This window comes from Wyeomyia smithii, chromosome 3 (assembly GCF_029784165.1).
Source record: "Wyeomyia smithii strain HCP4-BCI-WySm-NY-G18 chromosome 3, ASM2978416v1, whole genome shotgun sequence".
Lineage (NCBI taxonomy): Eukaryota > Metazoa > Arthropoda > Insecta > Diptera > Culicidae > Wyeomyia > Wyeomyia smithii.
In genome coordinates, this window is record NC_073696.1 from 84,164,849 (window position 1) to 84,182,564 (window position 17,716).

General features: G+C 37.9%; 2 protein-coding genes across 4 annotated transcripts in view; one reads left to right on the plus strand and one right to left on the minus strand.

The window, feature by feature from the left end:
• The window catches only part of LOC129730639 (proton-coupled amino acid transporter-like protein pathetic), a 63,566-nt gene extending 47,329 nt beyond the window's left edge, over positions 1 to 16,237 (plus strand). For 2 of the 3 annotated variants that reach the window (XM_055690143.1, XM_055690144.1), the window contains exons 2-5: positions 2,063 to 2,709; positions 2,769 to 3,134; positions 3,219 to 3,375; positions 14,815 to 16,237. In XM_055690143.1, the coding sequence (XP_055546118.1) occupies positions 2,063 to 2,709; positions 2,769 to 3,134; positions 3,219 to 3,375; positions 14,815 to 15,075 (1,431 nt within the window). In that variant the 3' untranslated portion in view covers positions 15,076 to 16,237. Of the gene's footprint in view, positions 1 to 1,782; positions 2,007 to 2,062; positions 2,710 to 2,768; positions 3,135 to 3,218; positions 3,376 to 14,814 lie in introns of those variants that run through there. The other variant, XM_055690145.1, reaches the window with a different exon arrangement.
• Positions 13,255 to 14,126, minus strand: LOC129730640 (collagenase-like). Its single transcript, XM_055690146.1, has 2 exons — positions 13,912 to 14,126; positions 13,255 to 13,852 (listed from the first exon to the last, which is right to left on the minus strand). Exons 1-2 carry the CDS (start codon positions 14,124 to 14,126, stop codon positions 13,255 to 13,257), a joined length of 813 nt encoding a protein of 270 aa, XP_055546121.1.
• Positions 16,238 to 17,716: the final 1,479 nt, after the last annotated feature.

Genomic DNA, 17,716 nt, shown 5'->3' on the forward strand with positions numbered 1-17,716 from the left:
TCGACCGCTATTCGCGCGTTATATTAGACTTGACTCTTGATTAGTATTGACTCTTCAACATACGCCTAAATAAGGGAACTGCTCCATTATTCATCTCAGCCCATATATTCATCTCATACAACATGAAAACACAATTGAAAACAGGAAAAAAAACGCATATTTTCTAACTAAACCACTCTGCTAATCCATGGAATGGATTCTTCTTAGGTAACTTTAGATTTCTCATAAAGTAGAATCCTCAAAAACTCCTTTGAAAGCTCTAAATTTGATATCATAGTCGGGCATCTGCACTCGAAAACTCATTTTATTTATTCACTTACCTCAGAAAACAAAAACCGCGCATTGTTCTATACGACTACAACGGTACTCGTTCAGCTGCCAACCAAAAATTTTTTCATCACTAGCGGACCACTTTTTATTTTAATCACTAAACAAAATCACTCACTACACTAAGAATACTTTAATCTTTGGAATATTCACCTCAAATTTCCTAAAACAAGCTTGAATTAGCAGAAATATAAGAGCTGAATTTCTACAATTCCTAAATTTCAACTGTATGTATTTTCATCTGTTTTTACTGCGTTGAAGAAAATCAAGAGTTGCCAAATCAGTTTCTGTTAATACGAAAAAATCATACTGAAAATGTTGACATAAACCTACAGCACTGTAGTGGTTACCTAGGTTACCTATTTTGCACGTAAACAACTGCAGCGGATATCTAGGTAACTACTCAATGGGCTGCGGCTTCGTGCATTCATTATAATGTGATTCATTCATGATTAACAGTGTGATGAATATGGGGGCATCGTGATATGAATAATTGGGCAGTGATTCAAGTTTTGAGATGGATATGTAAGCGTTGTGAAAAATGGTTTGTTTTACAAAATTCAGGATAAATCTAGTTAATTTACTAAATATACAATGCTAAACGATTCCATAAGAGTACGTAAGCATATTTAGCTTATTTGTTCAATGATTTCGTGAAAATTTGGTGTTTTATCCGTGCATTCTTCGTTAATATCGGCTTAATGAGATGAATAATGGAGCAGTTCCCCTAGCTTACAAGCAAGTAACTTGAGAGTTGAGTTCGAACTCAAGTGCACCGAAAAAGAATGTTGTTTTTCGAAAAATGCATCCCAGTAATATTCTCGATTCATCACTGTCTCGTCGAAAATAGACGACCTGACTGAATTGTCCAATAGCACCGACAAAGACGATTGGAAAACATCTGTGTTTTTATAGAAAATGTTCTCCGGAATGCAGCGGTCAGCTTACGACCGTAAAGCGCCACCACCAGTTGGTTAAAGGTCTATTTCAGGATAGATTTTGCGGCGCACGATATTTGCGTTTATCTCACGAAAACAACTCTGGGAAAAATCGTGGTTTGCTTCTACTCTGCGCAACCTACGCATCGAAAGTCACAAGTGATATTTGATAAATTACGCAATTTCGGGTCATCAGCTTCTTTGACTGCTCGGTTAAAATGCAATTAATTTCGTTTGTGTTACTCCATCATACATCGACATTGACAGATTTTGTTTTAAGATTAATTATCAAAGCCTGATCATTGCAACCTTAACATTAATTATACACATTATTTTCATAAACCAAACTACCGTAAGTAGTGCAACTCTAGTTATGAAAACTAGAATTCCTCTAAGACTAGTTGCAGTGCTTATCGATTCCCGGAACGAAACGTACATTTGACGACGTACTTGCACGACCAGTTTCTACTCATGCTTTTATTTAATCACTCGCCTCAGAAGTTCCTACTGCAGTTGCGCCTTCCCACAGGCTGTGATCAGGTGTCAGAACTGAATTGCCCATTACAAGTCTGGTAATTGCATATTTACCGGCACATGCGGCGGCTTCGGCTTACTAGCTGTAACACAACGACCGGCTATTATGGGTTGCGCTAGGCACAGTCCACGTTTTAGATATCTGTTTCCAATCAGAGCCGCCCGCGGTACCTATATTTGCGACGTAATTTCAATCTAGGAAGCGAAGTAGAATTTGATCCAATTACAATCCCAGTAAACAATTTGGTATTGTTTATTTTTAGCCCATTCGACCCCACTGGACCGGCTCTAGTAAATCTGACGTAAGCAACTACATTTTTGGGAACATGAAGGCAAGCCTGACGGATGTTCCGACGCAAACGGCAGCTGGCTCGACCCTTCCGCTGGTGGGAATGCCTAGAGATGACGAGGAAGCCGCCTGCTACAACCCGTTCGAGCACAGGAAACTAACCCATCCCACATCTGATGTCGACACCCTGATTCACTTGCTCAAAGGTTCTCTTGGTTCGGGAATCCTTGCGATGCCGTTGGCATTTGTAAACGCCGGCCTATGGTTTGGATTGGCAGCAACCCTAGCTATCGGTGCCATCTGTACCTACTGTATTCATATTCTAGTGAAATGTTCGCACCTGCTGTGTAGGAGAGCGCAGATTCCTTCGTTGGGTTTTGCTGACGTAGCCGAAACGGCATTCCTGGCCGGCCCGGAGGGAATCAAAAAGTACTCCCGGCTAGCGAGATTCATCATAAATCTCTTCCTTGTGCTGGATCTGATGGGATGCTGTTGCATCTATCTTGTATTCGTAGCAACTAACGTAAAACAGGTAGTGGACTATTATACCAACAGCCACTTAGACGTTCGGTACTACATTTTACTGACGCTAGTTCCACTGATATGCATTAATTTGATCAGGTAAGATTTTCTCTTGAATGGCTTAATTCAGTGATTAGAACTTAAACTCAATTTTACAGAAAGCTCAAATATCTTACACCCTTCTCGATGATTGCCAACGTCCTAATCGGAGCGGGTGTTGGTATAACGTTTTACTATATTACCCAAGATCTGCCAGCATTTTCGGAGCGGAAAGCGATTGCCGAAATTCACCATATGCCTATGTTTTTTGGCACAGTAATTTTTGCCCTCGAAGGTATTGGTGTAGTCATGTCGCTGGAAAACAACATGAAGACTCCCCAGCACTTTATCGGATGTCCCGGAGTACTGAACACCGGCATGACTGTCGTCGTGGCACTGTATGCTGCCGTTGGATTCCTTGGATATTTGAAGTATGGCGAGGGAACGCATGGCAGCATTACGCTTAATCTTCCTGTGGAAGATATGTAAGTTTTTCTCGAATTCCATTTATAGTTTAAGAGCACTGAAACCACTTTGATTTACATTATTTTTTCGTTCTTTTTTTTCAGCCTAGCACAAGCCGTAAAGATTATGATTGCTATAGCTATTTTTCTGACCTACACTCTGCAGTTCTACGTGCCGATGGAGATCATTTGGAAGAATGTGAAGCACAACTTTAATGAGCATAAAAATGCCGCCGAATATACAATCCGTATCGGACTTGTGGTGAGTACTGAAATTCCTAATCGTTTACCGATGTGTCCATTCCGTTGATCCGTTTAGTAGGTCAATTCTCAAGAAGTTTGAAGTAAAGACCATATTTCATAAGCCTGGGGCACAACAATAATTTTTTTTATGCATTTGCACTGCTCTGTATGGGGTTGCACATGAACAACTGAAAAATAATAAGCTGTTGAACGAAACTGTTTACCTTTCCATGCTTGGTCTTGCATAACATGCAATGCGTAAACGTTCCTATATCTATTGATATTTTTTTGTCTAACAGCAGTTTAGACAATTTATTAAACTAAACTGCCGCGCATAGCAAGTCCGTCCCATTTGCATTTTCACTAAAATTAAGGTTATAAGCGGAAATGGTAGCTTTGTTTTTAAAAACTTGGGGAAAACACCCAAACATATTGTCCCATCTCATAAGAAGCAATGGTATGAAATTACTGTAAACTGGGGTGACTTTTATCACTTTTTTGATTGTATCTCAAATATTTTCAGAATATACTGAAAACAATATTGTTTGATATTTTTAAAATGAGTACTGGCATGCATTGAAAAAGATTCAGTCACTACTTCGAAAGCTTAGCAACAATTTCGCTGTTTTTAAATATGCTCTAAAAATTTTACACCAATCATCATTCCGGGGTGACTTTGATCACTTTATTGTTTTGATGAATTTGGAGTAACACTTTGCTACTTCCACTAAATTGAACAGCCCAAAACGAATTTCAAGCCATGCCCCATAAATTTCCAAGTCGATCAGTAAAGAGCACCGGAGATTTCGTTGAAAATTTAAGATCCTCGGGTAACATCCAATCTGATGAGATAATGGTTTCATTTGACGTTACGGCCTTATTTCCTAGCGTTCCAGTGAATGAAACCTTAAACCTTTTAGAGGACTGGCTTCTTTCCCAATATTTTGATAATACTTGGAAAAAGAAAGTTGACAGTTTGTTGAAACTTTCACGCCTTTGCATGAAAGAAAACTACTTCACATTTCGTGGTAAATTTTACAAACAGACTAAAGGGGCACCAATGGGGAATCCTCTTTCTCCCTTTCTATGTGAGCTCTTCATGGCAAATATAGAAAGTACATTAGAGAAGAGGAACATCTTACCGATTCGATGGTGGAGGTATGTGGAAGGAGGATCTTGAAACTTTTTTCATATCCCTTAATAATACCCATAAAAATATAAACTTCACAATTGAAAAAGAACTTAACAACAGACCCTTTCTTGGACGTCGTTGTAGTCAGAAAGTCTACGGACTTGGAATTTGAAATTTCTCGGAAACTCACGAATACAAAACGGGTAATACCTAACACTTCAAACCATCCCTTCCAGCATAAAATGGCATCCTTCTATCATATGATCCACCGCATGGAAACTTTACCTCTAAGTGAAGTAGCCAAGCTAATTCCTTTAGCTGGAATATATTTTCGAAATTGCTAAACTTAATGGCTACAATGAAAGTATCATTCAAGCCATTGTCGATAAAAAGAAGCGTGCTCAAATTCGGAAATCTTTTACAACACTCACCCCAATAACAGAAGATCTGAAAAGGGTAGCCGTTGAATCTGACGTTAACTTGACACGCCCACTTCGTTCAAAATTTAGAAAATTTGGGATGGATATTGTCTACACTAGTAGAAATACCCAACTCAAAACAAAATTAGGGTCTACCAAAGACCCTATTGATACCCTGAACAAAGCTGGAATTTATAAAATTGCATGCAGTCACTGTGGCATGGTTTACATTGGACAAACTAAACGTAACCTATTGATACGTTCCAAAGAACATTTCGCAGAAGTGACCAAAGCAAGTAAAGTTTCAACAAATGCCCCACCACACCATTTCAAATCAAAAGTGGCTGAACATATTTTTAACGAGGAACATCCACTAACTTCGGATAACATTCACCTCCTCCGCCCCGTTAATAATTTATGGAAATTAGACGTAGCTGAAAGTTTAGAAATTTATAAACAACACTCATGCACGCTTCTCAATAAAGACGCAGGTAACCACCCCTCATGGCTATTCAATCTGCTTCCCAAAAACCCCAGACATGGTACGGTAAACAATCGACCGCATAATTCCCTACCTAACTCCAATTAAGGGTGCTAAATTTTCATTTTTACCTACTACAAATAAAAAAAACAGGATTTACGCTTTGCTCTTTACCAGAGGAAGACTGTACGTCACAGTCGAAATATATATTTGCGGACTGAATTTCAATATTTATTTCCAAAAAATTTAGTAGAGTATAACGGAAACCGATAACTATTTCTTTGATTGGACTTAAACGAGTTTATAAATATGGAAAGCAATTTGGGGACCATTCACTTTCTACGTGAACAGTTTATAATGACGAATGTCCATGATTCATACAAAATTTTTAGAATATATATGATTATTTACTGAGAGAGAAGGTGGTCTAAAATCATCAAAAACTAGTCCACGAGGAATATGACTTATGAAATTGTCCAAATTTGCATGTTACTTCGTGTCTTGGGTTTTTGTTAAGAAGAAATATGTAATACGCTGTGAAAAATATTGGGACCCAACATTGCCTTCGAGGAAAAACTTGCAAAAATAACAATAAAATATATTGTTATAATATTTGTTCATCTTAAGAACTAATCTGGAAATAAAATACAAAAACTTTACGTATTGCAACTTGTTGTTTTGAATCTGCTTGAACCGATTGTTTGTATGCAACAAAAATCGCCAAAAATACACTTTATTTTCAATTAATATTTTAGCATGAAAAACACTCTTTAAATAGCTGGAAATGCATGAATAGTAGCAATTCGAACATATATCCACACAATGAGTGATGATTACGACAAATCCCAAGCACTACGAGCGCTTTTTTATCACATTTTTAAAAAAGAGGTACAGCGATCAAAGTCACCCCGGTGATCAAAATCACCCCAGTTTAGGTATATAAAAATGTGTTTTTCTCGGCTTGCTGAAAATGCAAATGGGACTGACTTGCTATGTGCGGCAGTGAACTACTGACGGAATTTTGGAAAATTCAAGTGTGGTACTATAAACCTGGATAATATTTGTCACTTTTCCTCTTTTTTGAATTTGTGAGAAAGAACGCTCGTAGTGAGTGGAATTTGTCATAACATCCATTGATGGTGAGAAAATATGTCTATACAGTGACATGCGTTCGTTAAGACGCAGCATGTTTTTCATAAGTTTTTCTTCCAAAACTAATTGGATTTTGAATGCCATCACCGATTTTTATTTGTTATAATAAACTAAAACAAACAGCATCATTTCTTCAAAAAAGGTGCACTTGATAGCATAAAAAATGTAAAAATCCGAAAAGAAGCTGATGCATTCGTTTAGACGCACCTCAAGTCAACGTAGTGAAAGCTTAAATTTTCTGAGTGAATCAGTTGGTTAATACTTTGTAGCTCATCCCTTATTCTTAATGATTTCAAATACTCTTCTGGGCATTGAATTGACAAGGTTATGAAGAGTATTTACAGAGATTTATTGCCAGCATGAACGTATGCATGATTTAAGGTCATTTAATGTGTTGAACTGGCGTCGATTGGCGTAACCTCTTGCAGCCAATATACCCCAAAGGTTCTAGATCAGATTACAATCCGGCCTACATGCTGGCCAATCAATTACGGTGATGTCTTTTTCAGGAAACCGACCTTGGTTTGTCGGGAAACAATAATAGAACCGTTGTTTTGCTGAAATACAATAGGTTCATCCATATAATCCTCTAAATCTGAAACCATAACGTTTTCCAGAAACCCACAGTAGTTGCAGAAATTCATTTTAGTGGAGATCCGTCCAAGTTTTTCCGCCAGACAAATTTCTAGGGAATTTGGGGGGTTGGCGGTTTTTGGAACAGAATCAACGTTTCAATCCAATTTAGACCGCGCGTAATGACATGATGCTAAGTCCGGTCAAAATAATGTCTCGCCTCCGTGGGACTGCATTAACGACACCAGGACCAGAGGCTCCTGGAAGTACTCGGTGCGGTAAATTTCGCCGTTAATGTTACCTGTTGTGATGTTCGGTTTACTCAGTTTACGGCGTTGGCATATGGCCTACCAGAACAAATATTTTTTGGTCAATTTGTCCACTTTTTTCTTCTTTATGTCTTTTGGAACATCAAGCCGTGATTTGGCAACGTAGAACTCCGGCCCCGGTATCTCGCGTCTGCCTTGATGTAGGCTTCGGCATCCATAACCACACACATCGGTTTCGTTAACCACTCTCGATACAGCTTCTTAACGCGGGATCACGCCGGTTAGGTGCCTTCCGGAGCTCGAATATACACAGCTCAGCTCGTTTCATGGTTTGTTGAACGAACCAGGTGGAATACTTTGCCTTCAGAGCTGCGTCGCGAATCGAAAGGCTCGGATTGAACTTCATATAATCCACCTCCCGGGCCTCCACAAGCTTCGATTTTCTTCCACTTCCGGCTCGCCACTCGGTAGCCGGGGACTCTTTACAACCCGAGACAGTTGTATGAGTGATTCCCGGTTGTCTTCCGATCAATCTCATGGTTGCAGTCGTGGTTTTCCATGACGGCGGCAAAACTCTCTGGCGCTTTTCTTCTTGTTTCGATGACATATCAATAACCATTGAACCGATTGTTGTGAAATTTCGCACATGTAAATAATACACTCCAAACTGGTTATACCCAACTTTTCATCAATTTTTACCCACGGACAAAACTGGTGAATTTTTTTTTGGGGGACTACCTAGTATTATTATTATTATTATTATTATTATTATTATTATTATTATTATTATTATTATTATTATTATTATTATTATTTCTTTATTTGAGCATGTAGAGTAAGAATTACTTCTTATAAAATTCTACACTAAGCAAAAGTATTGCGAAGTAAAAAAGTGCGTCAAGACGTAATCCCTTACACGTGAACTACGAAACGGCTGAAGTTTGTCGCGCAGGTACTCGGGACCGACATGAATAAATTTAAATACAGCTGAAAGACAACGGACAACGAAAGTTTTCGAAAGAGAAACCAAGAATTTGGTTTTGTAGATGTGTTACTCGGGCGAACCTATTGAGGTTGAAAACCCAGCGAACACAGCAATGCAGTGCCACACGTAACCTGTCCAAAGCCCGTGCAGAAGCAGCGATAATAAGCTCAGACCCATAAGTGAAATGTGGAAGTAGCAGAGATTTGAACATTTTCAGTTTCAAATCAACATGCAACATATTGGCAGTTCGCAGTTATTTTCAAATGCCGCAGACCGGCATAGATTTCACTACATTGCATATAAACTTGTCTGTCCCATTCTAAGTTATTCTGTAAAATTACGCCTAGGTTGGTAGCATAGTCGACATAGTTTATTATGTCGCCATCTATTGTAAGGTTTGGTAAGGTTTCGGGTCTTTGACGTCTTGTTATGAACATAACTTTCGTTTTGGTAGCATTAATGTATAGCAAGTTACGCAATCGAGACAACAACGCTTTTTGCGGTGGAACTGAACACCCTTCGAGTTTTCAAAAGGTGTTGCGGGTTATCTGCGGTAGAGTGCATACGGACGGAAAATGGCAAAGCTGCACGCGTTGCTTGCAGATAACCCCATGGTATATCTGGCGAAAGTCGGAAACGTCGCGAGGATACCGGACGACAACCCGGTAAAATCGCTTCTGTTCAGCAACCCTATCGGCAACAAAAAAAGGGATGCAGCGTGCATCGACCCAGTTGAGCCGAGTCCTAGAATACAAACATAACAATTGTTTTCTATACAACAACTAAAGTAAACAAACAATTATGAATTATCAAGAACTTGTCTACTTCGATTGCACTCCAACACGAGGTGAAGAATGGGTCCATGCAGACCATAATTGATACGTTGCAGAGGTATCTGCAAAAGTCGCTGATGTTGTTGAGGGCGATAGGGTAGTAGAGTTGAAGTGACGACATAATGTTTGGGCAACCATAGATGTCAGTTATAGTTTCGTGTGCAGTTTCGTCGCTGTTATAATGATTCTATACCAACCAGCGAACAGAAATCCTCATGGGGCTGCAGCATATTGGGGTTTTTCCATGGCACAGTGGGGCAAACCCTCCAGACAAAAAACTTTTGCACGCGTTCAGTACGTTAGGCCCAAAACTCGTAATATGGGTCCCATACGACACAGGCAGACTCCAGTTAGGAACGTACCAGCCAACAATTAAGGGTTCTCGAGGTACCAGGATCATCAAATTCCTAGCGACATATGATTACGGCGGCACCATTCAGCGAAAAGATCAATCAGTTCTTGCAGTCTAGTGCAGATGTCATAAGTTTGAATAAGCTAGATTGCGACGTTCCTAATTTGATGGCAGTTTTGCGATCACGAAGATATGAATCAATCCATGTCACCATCTTTTTTGAAGCACCTAGTTTATCGCATTTAGCACATAACACGCCGTGATGGACACGTTCGAATGCGGCTTTCAAGTCAGCACAGACCGCATCAACTTGCAAATTATGATCCATACCCCGTACGCAAAACCCAAGTAACAATATCAGTTTTGAGATGTACTTAAAGAAGTTTTGATAGCTTGTTCTTTTGAACAGGGCATAAATCTTATTATTCTCAAAAACTGCTACAAATTAGCCGTAAAATCCCCATAAGATCAAAGAGGCCCATGCTAGAGAAGGTTCTCAAGAATAGTTCCTAAAGTTTGCCTAAAACTCATATTTTTATCGGTATGTACTCATGATGAAAACTGTAACAAATTTCGAGAGTTTTATAAATCAGGTTCGCAACTCTTCTTTCTAGCTTATTTCGCTACGAACAGAATTTATTTTTTATTCACATAGATCAATTTATTAAACAAACCCCAACGATCTACTCTTTCTCCAAAATGAATGTCATAGCAGTCGTTGAATAAAATAGGTTGATAAATCTACATGTATTTTCAAGTTCATATTTGTAAATTTTTAATTGCCACGTTAAGTTTATACGTTATAAGACAAAAAAGTTTGTAATTTTCAACGCGCCATGATATTACTGGCAAATTAGTAATTAATTTAGAAAAAAAAATTTATCTAAATGTTCGTTAAGTTCGGGTTTGCTGGACTACGGAACATTTTACTAAACTTTGTGTTCAGCATGGTCAACATTCACTACTGAACTGCCAGAATTATTAGTAGCATTAGGAATCTCGGCCTTTTATTACCGTTTAATTACAAATGGCTGTTATTTTGACGTAGTTAATCACAGTCTGTTTGCCATATTTGTCGTTGGTTTTATTTTAATCCCTCATAAGACGGCTTCTAACTAAAACTTCTTGAGCAAGACTAATAAGATTTTTTTAGTATTTTGACAAGTTGGCATTTACTTGTTGCATTCACGGAGGAGGATACTTGTTCTTGAATAAAACTTGCTTGAACTTTTCAAGACAAACAAATTTTATCTAAGATAGCCCCCTCTCCCGTTTGACAACACAGTCGTAGTTTACAGTCAAGCACCATTTTTGTGATCATCGCTGTTGGAAAAGTGTACTTGTAGCGATTTTTGAACAAGAAACAATAAATGGTTTAGAACAAATATCCGGTGTATTTTATAATTAGGGCCTAAACAAGAGCAAAATGAAGAAATGCAACATATTGCATGAAGCAGGGGAATGAATACCATTTCTCTGTCATTCTCAGGTACAAGTCGGACTCGATTATCCGGAATTTTAGATTCGATTATCCGGAATTTCATTTTTTTGGTGATCGTTTTAATTTTTTTCCGAAATTTTGCCTTTACCACCCCTTCTGGCATATTTGTTACCATTTATGTCATTTCCGGCATGTTTGGGAAATGTTCGATTTAACTGAAAATAATCCATGTCCAATTTATTCTTTTTTGCTTCTCAAGAAATAATTTCTGGTTACGCCACTGCATCATACACGTAAAATAAAAAAAAGGAAATACCTATTTATTTCTGTTCGTTAATCGCAAATTTAAATATATTTCTGTGATTCGATTAACCGGAATAAAAAATGTTTTGGTAATCGAGTCCGACCTGTACTGAAATTTCTACCATCTTATATTTCATGTCCGTTAGTGAGTATTGAGTTTTTGCTGTTTTTAACACCAAAAGTAATATATCCTTAAATGACTTGATTTAGTAGGGCTTATTACGGGAGTCACTTCACGGTGAAGTGACAATCGTAATAGGCACGGTGAAAGTGATTCCCATTTGATTTGCACGCGTCTTTTTTCACCGTGAGATTTTTACATTTCGTTCTCACCGTGAGGTGACATTCGTAATAAGCCCCAGTATGATTTAGGCTGACTTGATTTAGTATGAGCTGGTTGTTTGAATGAGCCAAAAATTTTTGTTTATTCTAGATCCTTTTCTTTCCCCAATTTTTTTGCTCTTTCATGAGACAAAATGGGTTTAAGAAAATTTTATGGGCACATTTTCAAGATAGATTCATCCTAAAGATAAGTACCATAAAACTATCTTAAAACTCTATTGAAGTTTTATGGAAGTTTCTCATAGGTATTTTGAAAGGGATATTGAGTGCGTTTCAAAACCGCTCCTCAGGCTTATTACACTTATTGATGAAGGAGTTTTTTGGAGGACTCTTCAAGTGTTCTTTAATAACTCTTGGGAACTGTTGATAAATAAAAACCACAAGTACTTAAATACATTTATGATTAAACTCGATAGATTAAGTAATGTTTCAAAAAAACTTCTATAAAATGTTAATAAAACTAAATCGTCTTTGGATTGTTGCTTGGGATGAAGTGAAATCCAGGAGGGTAGTCGTTACGAATCTGCCGAGGTGAAAATCATGCTGAGCAGTGAAGCTAAAGTTTTTCACGCCAAACATTAGATGGTTGTAGATGTCAATGTTTGTAATATAATTACCACCAACCACAAAAGATCAAAATAATGGTCGCAGTGGTCCAAATCTCACAAAAAAAATATAAATACAAAGATTACAGAGTCCGCATACAGAATCAGTTCATTTGTTCAGTGGCATAAGCATTTTTATCCTCGACCTAATATATTCACTTACTCGAAAGAATTCGAGTGCCAAGAAATTCGTATACCTTGACAAAAATTTATATCTTCGTCTTGAAAATAATGATGTAATATCACTCAATTTCCCTACAATCCTCATGAAAAGTAAAACTTTTTTTTAATTCGGTTGTGACGAATGAATTGCTGTAATAAACTATTTTTATGCTACTTCCATTGTGAGCTATATCAGATATAGAAAACAGAATCCTTTTTTATCCTGTTCGTGACAACTATAGCTTGAAGTGCTTATTGGTTAAATCTGAAACGCTAGCTTGTCAGCCCAGCAGAAGTGGTGTTCTGCAAGATTTGCATCAATCACCTCGATTGCTAGAATAAGTCCTTATATTTACAACCTGAAAGGTGACGCAAATTCAAATGCTACTTTTAGCACCACGATTTATGGAACACGAGATTAGTTGGTCGTTTTGACAATGACGCACACTTTCGCTTCGTCCAATTTTAAAATCATAAAATCAGTATACTCTTCACTCGTGATGATAAGCATATTCACCGCATCGTACCGATACTGGGCGAAGGCTGCCTAATTGATAGCGCTGGTGGAGTGAGGTTTAAAGTTTTCAACCCACGGAATGTCAACAAAGTGTACGATGGTCTTTTTTTTTCAAGTAACTTTTGCAACACGTGATTAATGTAGGTAAAGATAAAAATCAATAAAACCATATAGAACGTTTACTTATGCAGATTCACCATTATAATTTGATGATTCATTTTGTTCAAAAAGTGGTTGTCACGGTCGAAAAAATAATACTTTTTAAAGAGTATCACGAAAGCAACTTTATTTTAACTGTAACTAAAGCTAGCACTCACAATTTACGTAAATCATCAGTCTTCAATCGGAACATCAGAATTGTCCTCTATCCAGTTGAGGTAGGCAGACATGCGTGTGAAAACAGCGGCGCGTCCACTTCCGCATCCCAGAATCGAATGGAACGAGAAGACTCCAATCTGAGTGGTGATTCCATCGGTATCAAGAATGGTCAACGGTGCGCCACTATCACCCTGACAAGGTGAACCGTGTCCTTCATCATCGTCCGTTCCGGCCGTGCAAATGTGTTCACTCAATACGGTTTCGGTTACCAAACTCACAGTACAAGCGATATTCGTGATCACCCGTGAGGTTCCGAAGCGCAGAACTTCCGAATTGCTTGTACCGTCACCAAATCTGCCCCATCCCATAAATGTTCCTTCTTGTCCTAGGAAGGAAGCATCTGCTTGACGGCGATTCGGTAGACGCACCGCTGTGATGGTGTCAGTGAAGGAAATCGGAATCGGAAGAATGACTAGAGCGACATCGAAGTCTAGAGTATCTTCCATGTAACCATTATGAATAATGAATTGTGTTGCCGTAACACGCAGTTGACCTGATTCGTTTCCGTCGTTGAGCAACAGTCCACCCATTACCACAACTGCATCTTGTATGCTATAGAAATAACTTGTGTAATACTCTTAGTACAAATTACATAAACCAATTAACCTTACCCTGAAACACAACTCGCAGAAGTGAGGATGGTTCGCGTTGAAAGAATCGATCCTGAACATTGACCTGACAACAGGATGTTGATTCTAGTGATCAATCCGGCGACATACGGAAACTGCCCGGCCGTAGCGATTGAACCTCCAATAACACGTTTATCCTTAACAGCTGAAACCGAAACGGCCAGCAATAGAAATACTAAAACTGCAGTATATTTCATCCTGTAAGCACGGTCTGCGATGAAGGACTAACAGAAGCTGCCGTAAATGCAATGTTTTTAAACATCACAAGCAGTGTTTAATAGAGTTGAAACTGGGTTTTCCATCAATCTAATCGGATTGCCAGAAGGTTCAATTACCAACTTACTTTCATTGCTATCAATTCGTAAACCGTTTTCGATTATCTGGAAACCAAAATATCAGAACGGCAAACATCTGTTGCATTTGTTACCGCATTTGGTACGCAATCATTTTATCTGAGAAATTTTGTTTTGCTACTTGCAAATAGATATTATTGGAAATAATATTTGATGACCCATTCTTTTCTCTGCTCTCCAATGAGTGTACTCGAAAAAAACTACTCGAAAACTGAGTATGTCAAACAATCGAGACATGTTTAACAAGATACTAGCCTTTGTTCGTAAGTAACCAATAACTTAACCCTCTAGTGCCCAAATTAATTTCTAAACGGACTTCGATAAAATCATTATAAACCACACTTTTTAAGTATTTATTAAAGCTTTTCGGAACTTCGACTGAAGCCCGCCAAATGGCGGCATTGGGCACTAGAGGGTTAAACAGTAACAATTCGAATTAGAACACCAAGCGACTGAAAAAATTCTAGAATCCAATTTTTAAAATAACTTTAAAATAATTATTTCTAAATTTCTATCTCTTCTTCCATTCCAGACCCTCACCGTAATAATTGCAGCCGCCCTGCCGAACATTGGTCCATTCGTGACCCTTATCGGAGCCGTATGCCTGAGCACCTTGGGCATGATGTTCCCGGCCGTCATCGAGCTGGTCACCTACTACGAGAAACCCGGCTACGGACGGTTCAACTGGATACTCTGGAAGAACATTGGGCTGATATTTTTCGGCGTAGTCGGCTTCGTCACCGGAACCTACGTCAGCATCGAAGAGTTCTCCCAGCATCTGGAAGAAGTTTAGATAAGATTTGCCCCTGCAGAAGCATTGGGCATACTTCCGCCTAAAGTATAATCAATAAAGAATTCAAACAAAAGTCAAACTGTGCAGTTCGTGGTAAGCAACACCGCGAACGCACTCGGAAGTGTGCGCATTGGATCGGAAGTGCACGTGATGGTGTCCCGAATTTCCGCCAGCAGCCCCAGACCAGTTGTAGCGCCAAGCGAGACTGGTTCCGGTCGTTACCTTGACGACCGAGCATGGCTACTTCTAGCCAATCACGCCGTCGGAGTTCGGGGGTATCAAAACTGCACGTGTCACTTTCTACCCGCCATCGGAAAACAGTTTATTCAGCTGAGAAGTGAAATTTATATGCAACAATAAAACATTTCGAATTTGATTCGACTCAACTCTACATATATCTAAAGTTCCCAAATACGACGATTGTGTGTTAAGCCTTCTAAAGGAATTTCATTAGAGGTAGTGACTTTATTGTTATAGAGTATCAGACGGTAGAGACGAAACCAATGTGATTTTGAAACTGTTTCTATTTGTTTAACGTACAATCTGTTGATTTGATAATGATCATTTCTATTCGATAGAAGAAATGACAGCATTATAAACCAAATATATTTCTCGAAAAGACAGAAAGAATATAAGCATGTTTTCAGTAACTTTAATTTTGGCAAAACGGTTTACAGTACGATTAGCTGCGCATTGGCAACAGATTTGTTCCATTTATAAAAACGCTTGTTCTTTAAAAACGCTTGTTCCTTAAAACAAATAAAACTTGCACGCTTGAGAAAAGCTATCCTTAAACGAACATGTCAATAGTCAAACAATAGTGAAATTAAGAATAAAACAAAATTGTCTTCCAGTTGTCATTGAGTACATTTCTTTCCACCAAACTCACAGTTCGGTTAGATAAAATTTGGCTCAGGAGTGATGAAAGGGTTCCTAATATTATTATCATTCTCGCATCGAAATGCCAGAGGTTCGCCTATTGCTAATGGAACCATACTGGCTTTGGTGGTATAACAGTACATATTTTACATTGTCCGAACAAATCATTGAAACAGACAACATCCGGCACATTTAGATAATAGCTTTAAGCTCACTGTTACTGTGTAAGATATTTTGTAGAAATTTTGAGTAGAATAAACACCATTACGATTCCATTGTTCAATACTTCCACAAAGATGTTTGCTTATTTTTGTATAAATTGGAAAGAAAATTACTCATACCACCCTTTAAAACACGAGTTAAAATCGTCGAACCACTCTATCGAATGAATGCAGTTCGTACACAAACCCATGTTTAATCGAAAATGCCATCTACCGGCGAACACCAACAAGTTTCCCGCAAAGCTTCTACGAAATAAGAAGAAAAGCGACCAAAAGGTGTTTTCACGAGCGACTGTCAAATGCTTTGTACATAACATACCTGTGACATCAAATCACGACCATTAACCAATGAAAATATGTATGTAATTGGATTTTTGATGCAAAAATATCGAAGAAATAATTAAAAAAGTTGCGGTGAAGGAAAAATTAAACTAGCACGCAACAAAGATACAGGTGGAACATTATTAAATTCGCCTAATCGTTAAAAGGCCTTTTGCGTGTAAGGAAAACATGCTTTAAGCAATGTAAATTTGCTCGAAGAAGAAATAAAACAAATGTTTTTGAGCCTGATGTCTCTGAACCAAGGAATTAGTATCTAATTTAACGTTTTTCTTATATGGTAACTATTGATATTAGTTTTTAACGTGAACTTTTCTGCTATATTATGATGTTGCACAAATTGAAACAAACTGATCGGATCCTTTTTTCGCTTCGGGTGGACGGTATATAATTGATAACGGAAGAGTGAGATCTGATCGGATGCTGCTAATGGGAGCGTGAGTGTATGGACCAAACTTATCGTTTGGGTATCATGCTGAATTGTTTCCAAATAACTTCTCTCGATATTTTTTTCAAACTTACAGAGAAATTCATGGCGATGTGTAAGATATACTTATAGTTACAATTATCCATCGGAAAATTTTATACTTTATTACTAGGTAGTCCGTCAAATTGTAAAAACATTCTTTTTCTGTTCTAGGGAAAGATATTCATTTCTTGACCCTAGAGTTTCTTCACATGCAGTATAAACAAAATATTAATAAATTTTAAACACTCGCAGCACTAAGCGTGCGGAGATAAAGGACGAGTATAAATTTCTATCGTTTTGTAAGTCGAATCAATAATTATAGAAGTATTTTTATTAAAAAAAACAGTAAAAACAGGAGAAAAACTTATCCAAACTATCAACAATCGTTGATATAACAATAGACTAATACAATAATATAACCATAACAGATCAATTGTTTACCTAAATTTTAAAGGAATTCTAAAAGCTTCTCCAAAAATAATATACAGGGTCTGCAGATAGAACCAATGTGTTTGCTTCGCGACTGTACGTATTTTTATTTTCAGCCTACCCTGGAAATCAATTTTTGATATATATATTCAACAACACACGAAAGAACCCAAGCAACAATTGAAACATAATAAAAATATAAATTGTGATCATTTGTTGCACTAATGAAATTCCGAGGTTTTAAGAAACATTTTTTATTACTACGATGAAATTTTAAAGAAACAAGCAACAACTAAAGTTGCAT